Below are 15046 nucleotides of genomic sequence, written 5' to 3'. Positions count from 1 at the left end.
ACTGAGTAAATCATCTCACACCATTTATGGTAATTTATCTTTTCTATACAAAAATAGATATTCATGACTACAGCATTTTATTTTCGTGTAGTAAATCACACGTTGCCCTCTAAAGCTTTTCAGCAGAGGTGTGTAGTCTGTGTCTCAAGGGTTTGTGTGTATGTGTGTTTGTTTCAGTGTTAAACCCAGATCAGGAGAGCGTCGAGGCCCTGATGCAGCGGTTTAAAGAGAGTTTCCGCACCACTAACACCAGTATGGAGATAACACACTTCCAGAATGTTACACACGGCTCCTCCGGCCGGAAGAGAGGGCAAGCTCACAACAGAGGTTTGATATGCATGAATCCATATACACACATGTATATACAGTACACATAAACACAGAAAATCTCCTCATGTTGGAGCTGTGGTACAGCGGTGTGTGTCTCTGACATGTTGAGCCTTGGTGCTCATTTGGGTAAAATGAGTCTGAGTATGGCAACATGTCCTGATCTTATTCTGACCACTCTCTCCCCCTATAAATTGCTGTTACTCTTTGCTATGAGTGTCAAATAAAGAGTAAAGCTAAAAAATGAATTGTGTGTGTATTTATATATATATATATATATATATATATACACATACACTGGCAGATAAATGTTTAGAATAATGTAGAGATTTTGCTGTTTTGGAAGGAAATTGTTACGTAAACATAGTGACATTCTATCTATATATCTATATATATATCAAGTCAAGTCAAGTGGTTTTTATTGTCGTTTCAACCATATACAGTTAGTACAGTACACAGCTAAATGAGACAACGTTCCTCCAGGACAATGGTGCTACATAAAAACAACAAAGGACCAACACAGGACCACATGAGACAACACAACGAAATAAAATACCTATATATACCTATATAAAGTGCACGTGCAAACATGTGCAAAGTACGGGACAGTACAACAAATTACTGACAATGAACAGGACAATAGACAGTGCAGCGCCGACCAGTACTCAGTAGTGCAAAAAGATGACAGTTTCTAAAAACGTAAACATAACATACTATGAGATATTGTTCTATGCACACAGCAGTTATTGAGGTAGCAGACAGTTATAAAGTGACTGTAATTAAAGTGCAACTCAGGACACGTGTGTGTGTGTGTCAAACCAGTCTCTGAGTATTGAGGAGTCTGATGGCTTGGGGGAAGAAGCTGTTACACAGTCTGGCCGTGAGGGCCCGAATGCTTCGGTACCTCTTGCCAGACGGCAGGAGGGTAAAGAGTTTGTGTGAGGGGTGTGTGGGGTCATCCACAATGCTGGTTGATTTGCGGATACAGTGTTTTTTGTAAATGTCTTTGATGGAGGGAAGAGAGACCCCAATGATCTTCTCAGCTGTCCTCACTATCCTCTGCAGGGCTTTGCGGTCCGAAACGGTGCAAGTCCCAAACCAGGCAGTGATGCAGCTGCTCAGGATGCTCTCAATAGTCCCTCTATAGAATGTAATGAGGATGGGGGGTGGGAGATGTGCTTTCCTCAGCCTTCGAAGAAAGTAGAGATGCTGCTGGGCTTTCTTGGTGATAGAGCTGGTGTTGAGGGACCAGGTGAGGTTCTCCGCCAGGTGAACACCAAGGAATTTGGTGCTCTTGACGATCTCCACAGAGGAGCCGTCGATGTTCAGCGGAGTGTGTTCACCTTGTGCTCTCCTAAAGTCAACAACCATCTCTTTTGTTTTGTCGACATTCAGGGACAGGTTGTTGGCTCTACACCAGTTCGTCAGCCGCTGCACCTCCTCTCTGTATACTGACTCGTCGTTCTTGCTGATGAGACCCACCATGGTCGTGTCATCGGCGAACTTGACGATGTGGTTGGAGCTGTGCATTGCTGCACAGTCGTGAGTCAGCAGAGTGAACAGCAGTGGACTGCGCACACAGCCCTGGGGGGCCCCAGTGCTCAGTGTGGTGGTGGTGGAGATGCTGTTCCCGATCCGGACTGACTGAGGTCTCCCAGTCAGGAAGTCCAGGATCCAGTTGCAGAGGGAGGTGTCCAGGCCCAGCAGGTTCAGCTTTCCAATCAGATGCTGGGGAATGATTGTGTTGAATGCTGAGCTGAAATCTATGAACAGCATTCGAACATATGAGTCCTTATTGTCTAGGTGGGTGAGGGCCAGATGGTCAGAGACAGAGCACCTGGTCAATGGGAGGAGGGGTGGTCTTCCTCGCCACCACGTCGTTCTGCACTTCAAACCGAGCGTAGAAGTCATTCAGCGCATCTGGAAGGGAGGCATCTTTGTCACAGGCAACTGATGTTGTCCTGTAGTTGGTGATGGCCTGGATGCCCTGCCACATGCGCCGCATGTCACAGCTGTCCTGGAAGTGACTGTGGATTCTCTGGGCGTGTGCGCACTTTGCCTCTCTGATTGCCCGTGACAGTTTGGCCCTAGCTGTTCTTAGGGCTGCCTTATCGCCTGCTCTGAAGGCGGAGTCTCGGGACCTCAGCAGCGTCGCACCTCCGCGAGTCATCCACGGCTTCTGGTTGGGCGTGTGGTGATGGTCTTGGAGAAAGTGACATCATCAATGCACTTGCTGATGTAGCTGGTCACTGATGCTGTGTATTCCTCCAAGTTGGTAGAATCGCCATATGTTGCAGCGTCCCTGAACATGTGCCAGTCAGTACACTCAAAACAGTCCTGAAGAGCAGAGATGGCTCCTGCTGGCCAGGTTTTCACCTGCTTCTGAAGCGGTTTTGTGCGTCTGACGAGCGGTCTGTATGCTGGAATTAACATAACAGAGATGTGGTCTGAGTAGCCAAGGTGGGGGCGGGGCTCCGCCCGTTACGCGCCTGGGATGTTTGTGTAAACAAGATCAAGCGCGTTCGCCCCTCTCGTTGCAAAGTCCACATACTGATGGAATTTAGGGAGCACTGTCTTGAGATTTGCATGGTTGAAATCTCCGGCGACAATAAACAGTCCGTCGGGGTGAGCGTTCTGCAGTTCAGCTCATAGCCCCATACAGTTCACAGAGCGCTTCCTTAGCGTTAGCTGGGGAATGTAAACTCGGTTATGTAAACAGTGGTGAATTCCGTGGTAGATAAAAAGGTCTGCATCTAACAGTCACAAGCTCCAACAGCGATGAACAGTAACTAGAGACTAGCATAGAGTTCTTGCACCATTCCGTGTTGATGTAAACACACAAGCCACCACCGCAAGTCTTACCGCAGAGAGCTGTATTTCTGTCGGCACGAAACGAGGCGAGCCCGTCTAGCTGAATGGCGGCATCCGGAACTCTGTCGCTGAGCCACGTCTCCGTGAAAACAAAGACGCAGCAATCTCTAAACTCATATATATTCTTATCTTTACTAATTGCTACAAATTGTAATACTTTACATTAATGTTCCCTTTGTTAAGGCTTAACAAAGGGGTTTATTAATGACTAATAAGTAATTTACAAATACATCATAAATCGTTGATAGGGTGAAATTCATGCAACGCTTGCCAAATAGTGAGCATAAGTATTGAGCTTAATATATACACTCTGTATTAATCAAAAACCTAAAATTCCCTAATTTTCCTGCAGGAAATATTATTATGGTGAGATTACAAAGAGGGATTATGTATGTTTTTATTTAAGACTGTAATGTCTTGACTCACTTGTGTTGTCACTTTCATTGTCATGTTGATGTCAAATGCTTTTTGGAGTGCTGTCCCAATTTAACTAGTCCTCTGCAAAATCACGTTTCATGTCTTCATGCTCATTCACTGCGGATATCATCTAATAAAGCCTGACCATTAACGATACTCAACTTTATGTACAGGTTTCTGCTTAATAAATGTTTCTTATGTGTCCACTATACATTACATATGTTACTAATGTTGATTAAGTGTTATTAAGCATTTATAACATGATTATAAATAACACGAATTATTTATTTAAAAAAATACAGTTTTTCCCGTCATCTGTATTTGAAAGGACAAAAACTACTTTTGAATTGTCATTGAATTAAAGGACTGCTCGGTCATACATCTTGTTTTCCAAACAGATGAGGAATAGATTGAAATAATAATTCAAGTGATTTCAGTTAAATAACAATAATAATAATAATAATAATAATAATAATAATAATAATAATAATAAAACGAACTTCTCACCATATGGCAGTGATGGACAGGTATGCAGTCTCACTTTCTAGTAAAAAATGAATTTTTAGGGTTAGGGTTTCAGACCCTAGATTTTGGGGTTAGGGATTCCTAATAGAAAGTATTCCAAAAATTCTGATGTTTTATAAATTGTTAATTATTATCTCACTTAAAGCCTTGGATTTAAATAGATCATAACATCACAACCGCTCAGTTGGTAGAGCGGGTCGGCCACTAATCGCAGGGTTGGTGGTTTGAATCCTGGCCCACACGACTCCACATGCCGAAGTGTCCTTGGGCAAGACACTGAACCCCAAGTTGCTCCCAATGGCAGACTAGCACCTTACATAGCAGCTCTGCTGCCATTGGTGTATTAATGTGTGTGTGTGTGTGTGTGTGTGTGTGTGTGTGTATGGGTGAATGAGACGCAGTGTAAAGCGCTTTGAATACAGTTAAGGCTTAAAAAGGCGCTATATAAGTGCAAACCATTTACCATTTATAACATAAGTATTGCATGAAAGGTTCCCTTTTTATTAATGCTTTTATAACTGTATATCAATGATCCATAATGCATTTGTAAATTACTTAATAGTCATTGGTTAACCTCTTCAAAAAACCATAAATAAACGGAGTTACAGGAAAAAAATCACTCTCTACATAGAAATAGTCAGGGTCACATGGTACTGCGCCATTCTGACCATAACAAATCACAAAGTGAATAAAAGTAAACAAAGTGATATTTCCAGATTGTGAGATTATTTTCAAGAAATCAAAAAGCATTGGGGTTAATCTACCAAAATCAAAATTCATACTATAATTCAAAGCAACATTCTTATGTGTGGTGAAATCTAGCAGAACATAAAAACATCCTTCCCATTATACCCTCTGCTGAGACGCAATTTACCACTATGACTCTCCTCCCTGAAATTAAACCAGCGTGTTCAGAGGAATGAATGATTCGTCTGCCGCCACAGCTCTAAAAGAAAGAGTTTTGAAAGTAATCCATATTAGCCTTAATTTTTCAACTCTTCACCGCAGCTCGCACAAACACACTTGCTGGCTTGATATAAAATCTTTTTCAAGACCTTTAATTACTGCCCACAAAAAGAGCTTTCTCAGCATAAAACTAGTTTTTTTCTCTCTCTCTGCATCCATTAAGGATAACAAACACGCTAATGGGACGGGCTCGGCCGCCGAACTGGAACTCAATTAAGCCGAGAGGAAATGCAAGTTCATCAGGCCACTGCAAGCTGATTAGGCTTTTTGACAAATAAAAAGGAACCAAATGAATCAAATGTGATGTCAAATATTACATGAGATAGGGCATCAGTATGGTACGTTAAGACTATTGCGCCTGACGCAGCATTTTGTGGCGTGAATTGCTCGTTTTCTACCCTTGCTTCTGCTTTCCTGACAATTCCCACAACGCATTTGCATGGATTTACATGCGGGGTAGTCTCTTAAGAAGATTAAGACTCAGAAAGGTTGAGGGAGGGGAGCTGCTTGTGCCCGTTTCACGGCGAGAAAAAATGTCCTCAGCTGGTGAGAAAGTTCTTGAAGCTTGTGTAAAGGGTTTAAGAATCTCTTCTCCCAAATGAACATATTGTCATCTTTATCTCACCCTCTTGTTTTTCCAAACTTCCATGGAACAGAGGAGTCAATTCAAGTCCATTTGTTTTTAAAGCACTTTTCCAACCTGGTCTCACAGAATGAACGTTACTCTATATACATCTTTGCAATCTGACTTGCACGTGAAGCTTTCAATGTTTCGCTATAGTTTACTGGTGAAATGAACACTAGGGGGTGCTCCAACAACTGTGTGCTTTAATCATTGCCACACAAATCACGAGTACAATTGCTATTTTTCACTCCATTTCACACGTTTATTTTAATGCATGATTTGAAAAACGAACACTTGTATTACAAACCCACCTACATATACACACTTATTCCAATGTGATTAACTTGGTAGTTCACTTGATAGAGTGTTGGAATTTGGGCTTGAGTCCAGCCAATGATGCATGAAAGTGGCATAGAAACAACACAAATATATGTGGTTGCTTCAGTTTATATGTGTTTTCTTTTTTTTCAAATTTGCATTTTAAAACACTATTGGTTAAGGGTTAGGGATGTACCCGTAGCCGAATACCTTATTCGGAAAGGCATGGATAATATCTTCAAAGCGAATATCGGATTCATCCGAATAATCTAAAAAAAATATTTGTATGACTGACTATCTAAAAAGCACAAGGATAAAGTGACAGAACCAAAATCACAATGCATTTATTAATCTGCACAGCCAATATTTCTAAAGTGTACCTTATGAATGAAAATGCGCACGTTGTGTTTTCAGATCTGATGTGGACGGTCTATGACATCATATACACGTTCCACTTCTTGAAATGTCAATGTTAATGTATCACACGATTCACACATGATTCTTGTGTATTTATTTATAGCCTAATCCTGAGCGCAATGTTGAATTCCTGACCTGACAGGATTTAACATTGGAGCTCGTCATTGCGTCTTTTAAAGATGACCACATTTATATTCACATCAGCGATTTAGGAGACTTTATTCCGAAAATGTAGAAATGCTACATAGAATATCCATCTATTCAGAATATCCCTCCTTATGTAAAATGAATAAACTGAAACATGCTCTGTCTTTTTTCTTCTTCTTCTTCTTCTTTAAACTGTGCTAAATTAAAAAATGTTAAGTGTTCTTGAGCGCTGGTAAGGCACTAGATATTTGTTAACATTAGATTTTTTAAGTAATCCAATGTTGTGGCAGGGCAGAGGGCGGGGCCGGGGCGTGATCCTACACACCCGGTCCCGTATTAGGCTAATCAAGCCTCCCGAGAGGGATAAAGGTCGACTGCAGAGGATCATGCGGGAGAGAGATCATTTACGGACATGTCCATCGTGTGTGTTTATGTGTTCTTTTAATTGTATCATTAAACTATTATTTATATTGAAAAGCTGGTTCTCGCCTCCTCCTTTCCATTGATTCCTTTACACTGGTGCCGGTAACCCGGCAAGGAGGAGGGATACGCCGTAGTAGAGTTCTCGCCACTACCGTCCACCCCAACGGAGCAGCCGCGGCCATCTGCCGGGGGACGAGGAGCCCAGCCGCCTGAAAGAGGACGATGGCTGCCGACCGCGAGGGGAGAAGGGGCTCCTAACCAACCGCCTGGAGCGGTCAGGGCCGCTGCCAGGGGCACAAGAGTAGCCTACCGGCCGCTGAAACGCAGCGGTGTTTAAGACCGCTGACCGCGAGCGGGGAGGGGCTCACTGCCAACCGCCTGGAGCGGGAGAACCTCTGCTAGGGGCGGGGGAGACCCCTTCTGTTCCCCAAGAACGTGGCAGGGCGTTCTGTCCGCCAGGGGCTGGAGGTCTGGCTCTGATCCGCCCGGAGCGGCGCGGCTGTCATCCGATAGAGGGTGGAGGAGTAGCAGAGGAACAAGCTGCGGCGTATCGGAGAACTGGCGAGTAAGAGTTTTTTTTTTTTCATCTCTCTCTCTCTCTCTCACTGCCGCTCTACATTGGCCTTTTCCCTCTCTTTTAAATTTTACAGTGTTTTTTTGGGGGGTACTACACTGTTACAGGAAGGATCATGCGGGAGAGAGGGATCGTTTACGGACATGTCCGTCGTGTGTGTTTATGTTGTCTTTTAAGTTTATCATTAAACTATTATTTATATTGAAAAACCGGTTCTCGCCTCCTCCTTTCAATTGATTCCTTTACAAATGTATTTAGAATTCAATTTTACAGCATGTAATCTGTAGTGGAGTACATTTCAAAAGTAAGCCTCCCAACCCTGCACACGACTTCAACAGACTTGGAGTATATTGTATGATTCATAGACTATGTTTTTGGATTAAGAAGTTTTCATTATCCATTTTGGACTGAATGGAAAGGAGCACCATGATCACTTTCTTTACATCTCCTTTTGTGTGCCATATGGGTTTGGAAGATTAGGGTGAGTAAATATTGTCAGAATTGTTATTTTTGGGAAACTTACCCTTTTAGAACTGGGCCGTTAGAGTTTAATTTCCTCATTGCAGTAAGCTTCGTTAAGTTCAAAGTGAGAAGGTTCCTGGAGTCAATTAATTTCTCCATCACGGATCTGTAAAACCATTCAATCAAAGTTATCTTCCAAAACAAGACAAGACAGCAAGGGAATTCTCCTCTGGTGTCAGTATGGTAAGCGTCTTGGCAGGCACGGGCATGAAGCATCTCTTTGACAGTGATTACCTAAGTTAATGTGACCTGTGCCACCACAGGGCAGCTGCCGTGGGACGTGACAGAGAGTGCCATCTGTGTCCAGAGCTGAGAGGTCTGACTCAGGCCCTAATACTCCTGACACTAATTATTCACGGCCTCTCTGATGGACTGTAGAAAGGAATCGTGGGTTAGTTGGCTGCGGACACAAGGATGTTACTTGAGTTAGGCCTCTCAATATTTGATGTCATTTTAGATTGATTAGATTTGATAGGAAATGGCTTTGAAACAAATTAGTGTTATTTGGAGGGCTGTTGCTACTATAAACGGACTCACACAGATATATTCTTCCTCTGTCATTAAAGAAATTCAGTTAAATGTAACCCTAAGGGTTAGGGGTTAACCTTAACCCACAATCACATGTAAACTGAACCAATCTGAGCTGTGTTACCCAAAAGCATGTTTAGCTTATAGATCATAGAAACCATTGGCACCAATGTTTTCTACGATTGACTTAAGGAATAAAAATCTGTCATTATAACAGGTTTACAACGTGAGAAAAACTATTGGTAATCTTTAATGGATTAGTTTTTGGAGTAACTTATGCAACACTGCTCATGATCAACTGACATGGGACATTTTTGAATGTACACATATAAATGAGATATGAGACCTATTTAGGAGTATAAATGAGATTAAAGACTTACAGCAGCCTTTTTTATGAGCTTGACAGAGCCCCTGGTCATTACTATATACTTTCACATTCACATTCAATGGAAGAAGCAAAGTCATTGAGATTTGGAGCATGAGGATGTGTAAAAGATGAAAAGAATGTTCATTTTGTGAGCTGTTCAAGCTTTGATCAGAGAATAAATTGCTCTAGTTTGTCAAATTGCTTTTGCTCTTTAATTTGATGTTTGAAGTAATTTTAACTCAATCACTTGACTCTCAGCTCATCTGCATACACCTTTGTGAGCTGTCTCTCTCTCTCTTTGAGCTGTAATGTGGTCTGATGCCATCTGATACAGTAGATTATACAGTCTTCTTGTTCTGTGCTAATTGGAGGAGTTTGCAGCTTCTACATGAGCGTATCAGTGTGTATGTTTGTAAGTTCTACACCTACATCGAGAGGAGAAGTGAGAACGATGATGTGTGAATGAAGAATGAGGTTCTTTCAGGCAGATATCAGTCTTTTGTTTCTGACAATAGTTTGTGATTACGGCATTGACTGGCAGACAGTGGCCTGCCGTATGACCACGAGTTCTTGGCTAATTTACAGCGGTGTGTTTGTGTTGAAGTGCAAGAGTTTTTCTTTTTATGCCTGAAGAGAGTGAAAGGGATTTTTTCTGCAATGGCTGAAGCTTCTCAAATGGTTTTTGCCTGTATGCGTTCTGCATTTGTCCATTCTCCTTATTAATCTTTTCCTGCATTCCTGAAGCATGGGCCGGAACGCATTTAAAAAAGCACAAATTTGACCAGCACCAACATTTTGTTTGCAACATGTATTATTACAGAAAAAGTGTCTAGAATTATGGACAGGTGGATGAGGGGTTGTTTGAAATGTTTTTGATGCAGGGTGTAAAACCAAATTTGTGTATTTGTGGATTGTATTAAGCACTTTCATTGCATTGCTTCAATTTCAGATGCTACAAACCCACGTGACTAGATATTAAATCAAATATTTAAAATCTGACCGCTTAGACCACTCTTTAAATAATAAGGAAATCACACATTAGTTATTGATTTTGGCTATAGAGTAATCATGTTATCAATACAAATGTAAATATAATTTGATTACACATATTGAAGTGGTTTAAATCCTTTTTGATTTGAAATAATTTTATGTCCCGAGTTTGTTCAAATAGTCCACCAAAATTATTTGGAAAGAAGTTTTTCAACTGCAATTAGATTCTTAAAAACAAATGGATTCCTTTTATTAACAACTTTAACTGCAAAACAAACATTAAATAACAATAATCAAAATAATTCCACACACATTATAAATGTAATCCAATTATAAATAATGATTTTGTGTAATATTATTATGCATTCTTGATTACATGTAATCCGTTACTACCCAGCACTGTTAATATGAAACATAAAATCTTAACTTAAAGACTAAAAAAAACATACAAATATAATAAGTCTTTATTTATGTCACAAATGAATGCACCAAAAAAAAGATAATTGATATATACTGTATATATATATATATATATAGATATATGCATATTATGTCAAAATAATGGTGCTAGTCTGAGTGCTGTCCCAACATAACAAGTCCTAGTTACCTAAAGTCCTCTACAAAAACCCTTTCCAGCTCTTCGTGCTCATTTAGACTACTTTATGTTCATAAACTCCTTAAATATGCCTGTTGTTATTACCACATTTTTGCTTTTGTAACTGGATAAATAGTAATTAATGAACCCCTTTATAATTCCTTTATATGCCTGTCATTAATATTATATTATAATCTGATTAGGGTTATTTTATCTAACCTGATTATTTATTGTAATGCACTACAAATTTTACTGTTTAAATAAGAGAATTTTAAGTGAATATATACATGACATAAAGGGCACATTTGTGTCTCATTCAAATGAACTCTGACGAATCTCTGACCCGCATAATAGACTGAGCTCCTGAAGAGCGCATGAACATTAACTGCTTCTGAAGCACTCTGTGCACATTCACACCAAACTCCCACACACATATATGTGTATATATATATATATATATATATACACACACACTGCCGGTCAAAAGTTTTGAAACAATTGCACTGTTGAAATGTATCTAATGATCTTAAATGTGTATGCTTAAATGTTTGAAATCAGTTTTGTAGACCAAAATATAATTGTGCCAACATATTAATTTATTGTCGAACCTCAGATTGAAGAGGAACAATGCGGTTTTCGTCCTGGCCGTGGAACGACGGACCAGATCTTTACTCTCGCAAGGATCCTGGAGGGGGCCTGGGAGTATGCCCATCCGGTCTACATGTGTTTTGTGGATCTGGAGAAGGCGTATGACCGGGTCCCCCGGGAGAGACTGTGGGAGGTGCTGCGGGAGTACGGGGTGGGGGGTCCCTTCTTAGGGCTGATCCAATCCCTGTACGTCCAAAGCAAGGGCTGTGTCCGGGTCCTCGGCACAAAGTCGAAGTTCATTCCATGTGGGGTTGGTCTCCGCCAAGGCTGCGCTTTGTCACCAATCCTGTTTGTGATATTCATGGACAGGATATCGAGGCGTAGTCGGGTGGGGAAGGTGTGCGGTTCGGTGGGCTGGGGATCTCATCGCTGCTTTTTGCAGATGATGTTGTCTTCATGTCATCATCGGTCCGTGACCTTCAGCCCTCACTGGATCGCTTGGCAGTCGAGTGTGAAGCAGCTGGGATGAGGATTAGCACCTCTAAATCTGAGGCCATGGTTCTCAGCAGGAAACCGATGGAGTGCGTACTCCAGGTAGGGAATGAGGTTTTGCCCCAAGTGAAGGAGTTCAAGTACCTCGGGGTCTTGTTCACGAGTGAGGGGACAATGGAGCGGGAGGTTGGCCGGAGCAGGGGCGGTATTGCACTCGCTCTATCGCACTGTTGTCACGAAAAGAGAGCTGAGCCGAAAGGCAAAGCTCTCGATCTACCGGTCAATTTTTGTTCCTACCCTCACCTATGGTCATGAAGGTTGGGTCATGACCGAAAGAACTAGGTCGCGAGTACAAGCGGCCGAAATGGGCTTCCTCAGAAGGGTGGCGGGCTTCTCCCTTAGAGATAGGGTGAGGAGCTCAGTAATCCGTGAGGAGCTCGGAGTAGAGCAGCTGCTCCTTTGCGTTGAAAGGAGTCAGTTGAGGTGGTTTGGGCATCTGGTAAGGATGCCCCTGGCCGCCTCCCTAGGGAGGTGTTTCAGGCACGTCCAGCTGGGAGGAGGCCTCGGGAAGACCCAGGACTAGGTGGAGAGATTACATCTCCACACTGGCCTGGGAACGCCTCGGGTCAGCCCAGTCAGAGCTGGTTAATGTGGCTCGGGATAGGGAAGTTTGGGGCCCCCTGCTGGAGCAGCTGCCCCCGCGACCCGACTTCGGATAAGCGGTTGAAGATGGATGGATGGATATTAATTTATTTAATTACAAATCTAAACATTAATTGAAAAAATACGTTTTTGAAATTGATGACTTGGACCGAATAATAAAGAAAAGCAGCCAATAAGAGCCCAACATAGATGGGAACTCCTTCAATACTGTTTAAAAGCATCCCAGGGTGATTCCTCAAGAAGATGCTTGAGAAAATGTCAAGAGTTCATGTCTGGAAATTCTAGCATCTACTTTGAAGATGCTCAAATATAACACAGTTTTGATTTATTTTGGATTTTGTTTAGTGACAACATAATTCCCATATTTCCATATATGTTATTCCATAGTTTTGATGACTTTACTATTATTCTAAAAATGTGAATAAAACTTTTTTAAAACTTTTAGATTGGTAAGTTTTTCAAAACTATATGATATATATATATATATATATATATATATATATATATATATATATATATATATATATATATATATATTATTTTTGTGAGGATTTTGATAGTGATCGCAAAGTGCTTCTGTTTCACTAACATTTAACTTTCGTGTTATGGCAAATATTCTTGGTCGTTTCTGGCACATGCAGTTTAAATGACACACAGGGATACAGAGGAGGAGATTCCCACATACTCTATTTTTGTGGTGATGAGCGAATGAAGAAACATATTTTCAAATACACACAGAATCTCAAAGGTCTTCCTTCATTTGAATTGGTGGGTTTTAACATAGAGCTTTAAAATAATGTGTAAAAGTGAAGAATTTAGGACAGCAATGGTTTATTATTGCATAATATAATATATCATCCATTTTCCATTTCCCTTTTGATTTATACATAATAGCACCTAATAACATTTTTTTTATAGTTTTTAATGTAGTAATAATAGTTTTCCTAAAAATGTATGTCCACATATGTGGACAGAGGGACTAAGTTGTTAAATGTTTAAATAATACCAAACTATAGCAAGTTAGATTTTTTTTCATCAAATAGTTTATTCCAGGAGTGTTGGTTATTCATGTTTTTGAGATGTTAAAGACATTACAGCTGATTTTCTATAAAGCTGAATAAATAATTCTAATTAAAAGTAATGGCTAGCATTATCAAATCACTGCCAATGTTAAAAATCATTTTGCATTATACAGTTGTGAATCTGTGTACTGACTATCATTGTCCCATGTGTGTCAAACATGTGGAGTGGTCCAAACATCATCTGCAGCTTAAAACTGAACTTTTGGTCAGATTTTAGCTATAGGATACACCTTTGCTCCCTTGCTCCATGTTTAGTAAATGACTGAACATCCAGTGACTTTTGTTGGTGTTGCGCCAGTAATAGCGCTTACTTGTAATCAACGTCATTCTGTTATCACATGACGCTGTGCACCAGAAGATTAACCCTTAAATGACAGTTTAGTATCTTGCGAACAGTATTCAGTCAGTTTTAATTCATTTAAATTATGCGTTTCATATAGGGAAGCCAAAATACAATGTCCACAAATGTGGACGCAGGGTCACACAAGGATAATATAATATATAATATAATATAATTGCACGTTCCATCATTACCAACATACAGTAGTTCCAATGAACATTCACAACCAGCATTGCAAAGTTGTGTGTTTGGAATTGCAGCTCTCCACTTGTGGTTAGAAGCATTGTTCCTATTTACTTTTGGTATCAATGTCTTTTGACTTTGCTAAGGCTTCTATATCTTTCATTCCATATATATTTTCATTCATTTCATTCTAAACACACACGCACACACACACACACACACACACACACACACACACACACACACACACACACACACAATTGATTTTATATGCATTTTGTAGCACAGTAATGCACACTTCTTTTTCAATAAAAGTGAAGAAATCCGGTACGCTGTATGCATGTGTGCATTTGTGTTTGTGCAAGCTGGTGCATACACACACAAGCCCACACTGTACAGATTGCATATGTATGTACAAACAGCCATGAGTGATGACACAACGTGCCTCAGCAGGTTTATAATTAGTGTCACTCTGGCCTCGGTGGTCCGGTTGGACCAAGATGAGCTGGAATAAACAACACCCACCAGTTACAAACACATCTAAATGAATCAGTACATACATCTCACTCAATTAAGAAGAGGTGGAGCAAAACCTGCCTTTATTTTGTGTGCAATATCAGTCTGTTCCTCCTCAGTACACTTATTAGATGTGTTTGCTAAGGCAAGCATCACTTTTACTATTGCTCATACACAAGGCTTTAGTCATTTATCCCCTAAAAAGGTTTGTGTATCCTGGTAAACTCAAACATTTAAGGGGATGAAGGGAGAAGAATGAGTGAGAGGGACAGATTTCTGTAAAAGTGATTGAAAAGGTGGTCCCAGCAAATACTGAGGTCATGTGACTTTGTATACAATTCTGGAATCAACCTACCTTTTTTTTATAATTATTATTATTTTTTTATTCAAAACTGTCCTTTTAATGTTATTTTTATGAGTTAGACAAGTTGGAAAAAAAGAAACGTATTATTTGGGCCCTTAATGTTATAAAACCATAGCAATTAATTACATTTAGTAATATTTATGTTCTTTTTTAAGGGTTAACATGCCCCTAAACTTAATTGAGTGGCTTAAGGTGGGGTTTATTTT

At 40.5% G+C, this 15046-nt stretch overlaps 1 protein-coding gene across 3 annotated transcripts in view; it reads left to right on the top strand.

Annotated features, from left to right (window-relative positions):
* Positions 1–15046, top strand: part of LOC127637737 (astrotactin-2-like) — a 749824-nt gene that overhangs the window by 222042 nt on the left and 512736 nt on the right. For 2 of the 3 annotated variants that reach the window (XM_052118979.1, XM_052118998.1), the window contains exon 4: positions 178–327. The exons of the other annotated variant lie outside the window; for it this stretch is intronic. In XM_052118979.1, coding sequence (XP_051974939.1) covers positions 178–327 — 150 coding nt within the window. The remainder of the gene's footprint in view (positions 1–177; positions 328–15046) is intronic. 3 annotated transcript variants of the gene reach the window in all.

This window comes from Xyrauchen texanus, chromosome 4, assembly GCF_025860055.1.
Source record: "Xyrauchen texanus isolate HMW12.3.18 chromosome 4, RBS_HiC_50CHRs, whole genome shotgun sequence".
NCBI classification, from domain to species: Eukaryota; Metazoa; Chordata; class Actinopteri; order Cypriniformes; family Catostomidae; genus Xyrauchen; species Xyrauchen texanus.
This window is presented reverse-complemented; position numbering and strand designations above follow the sequence as displayed.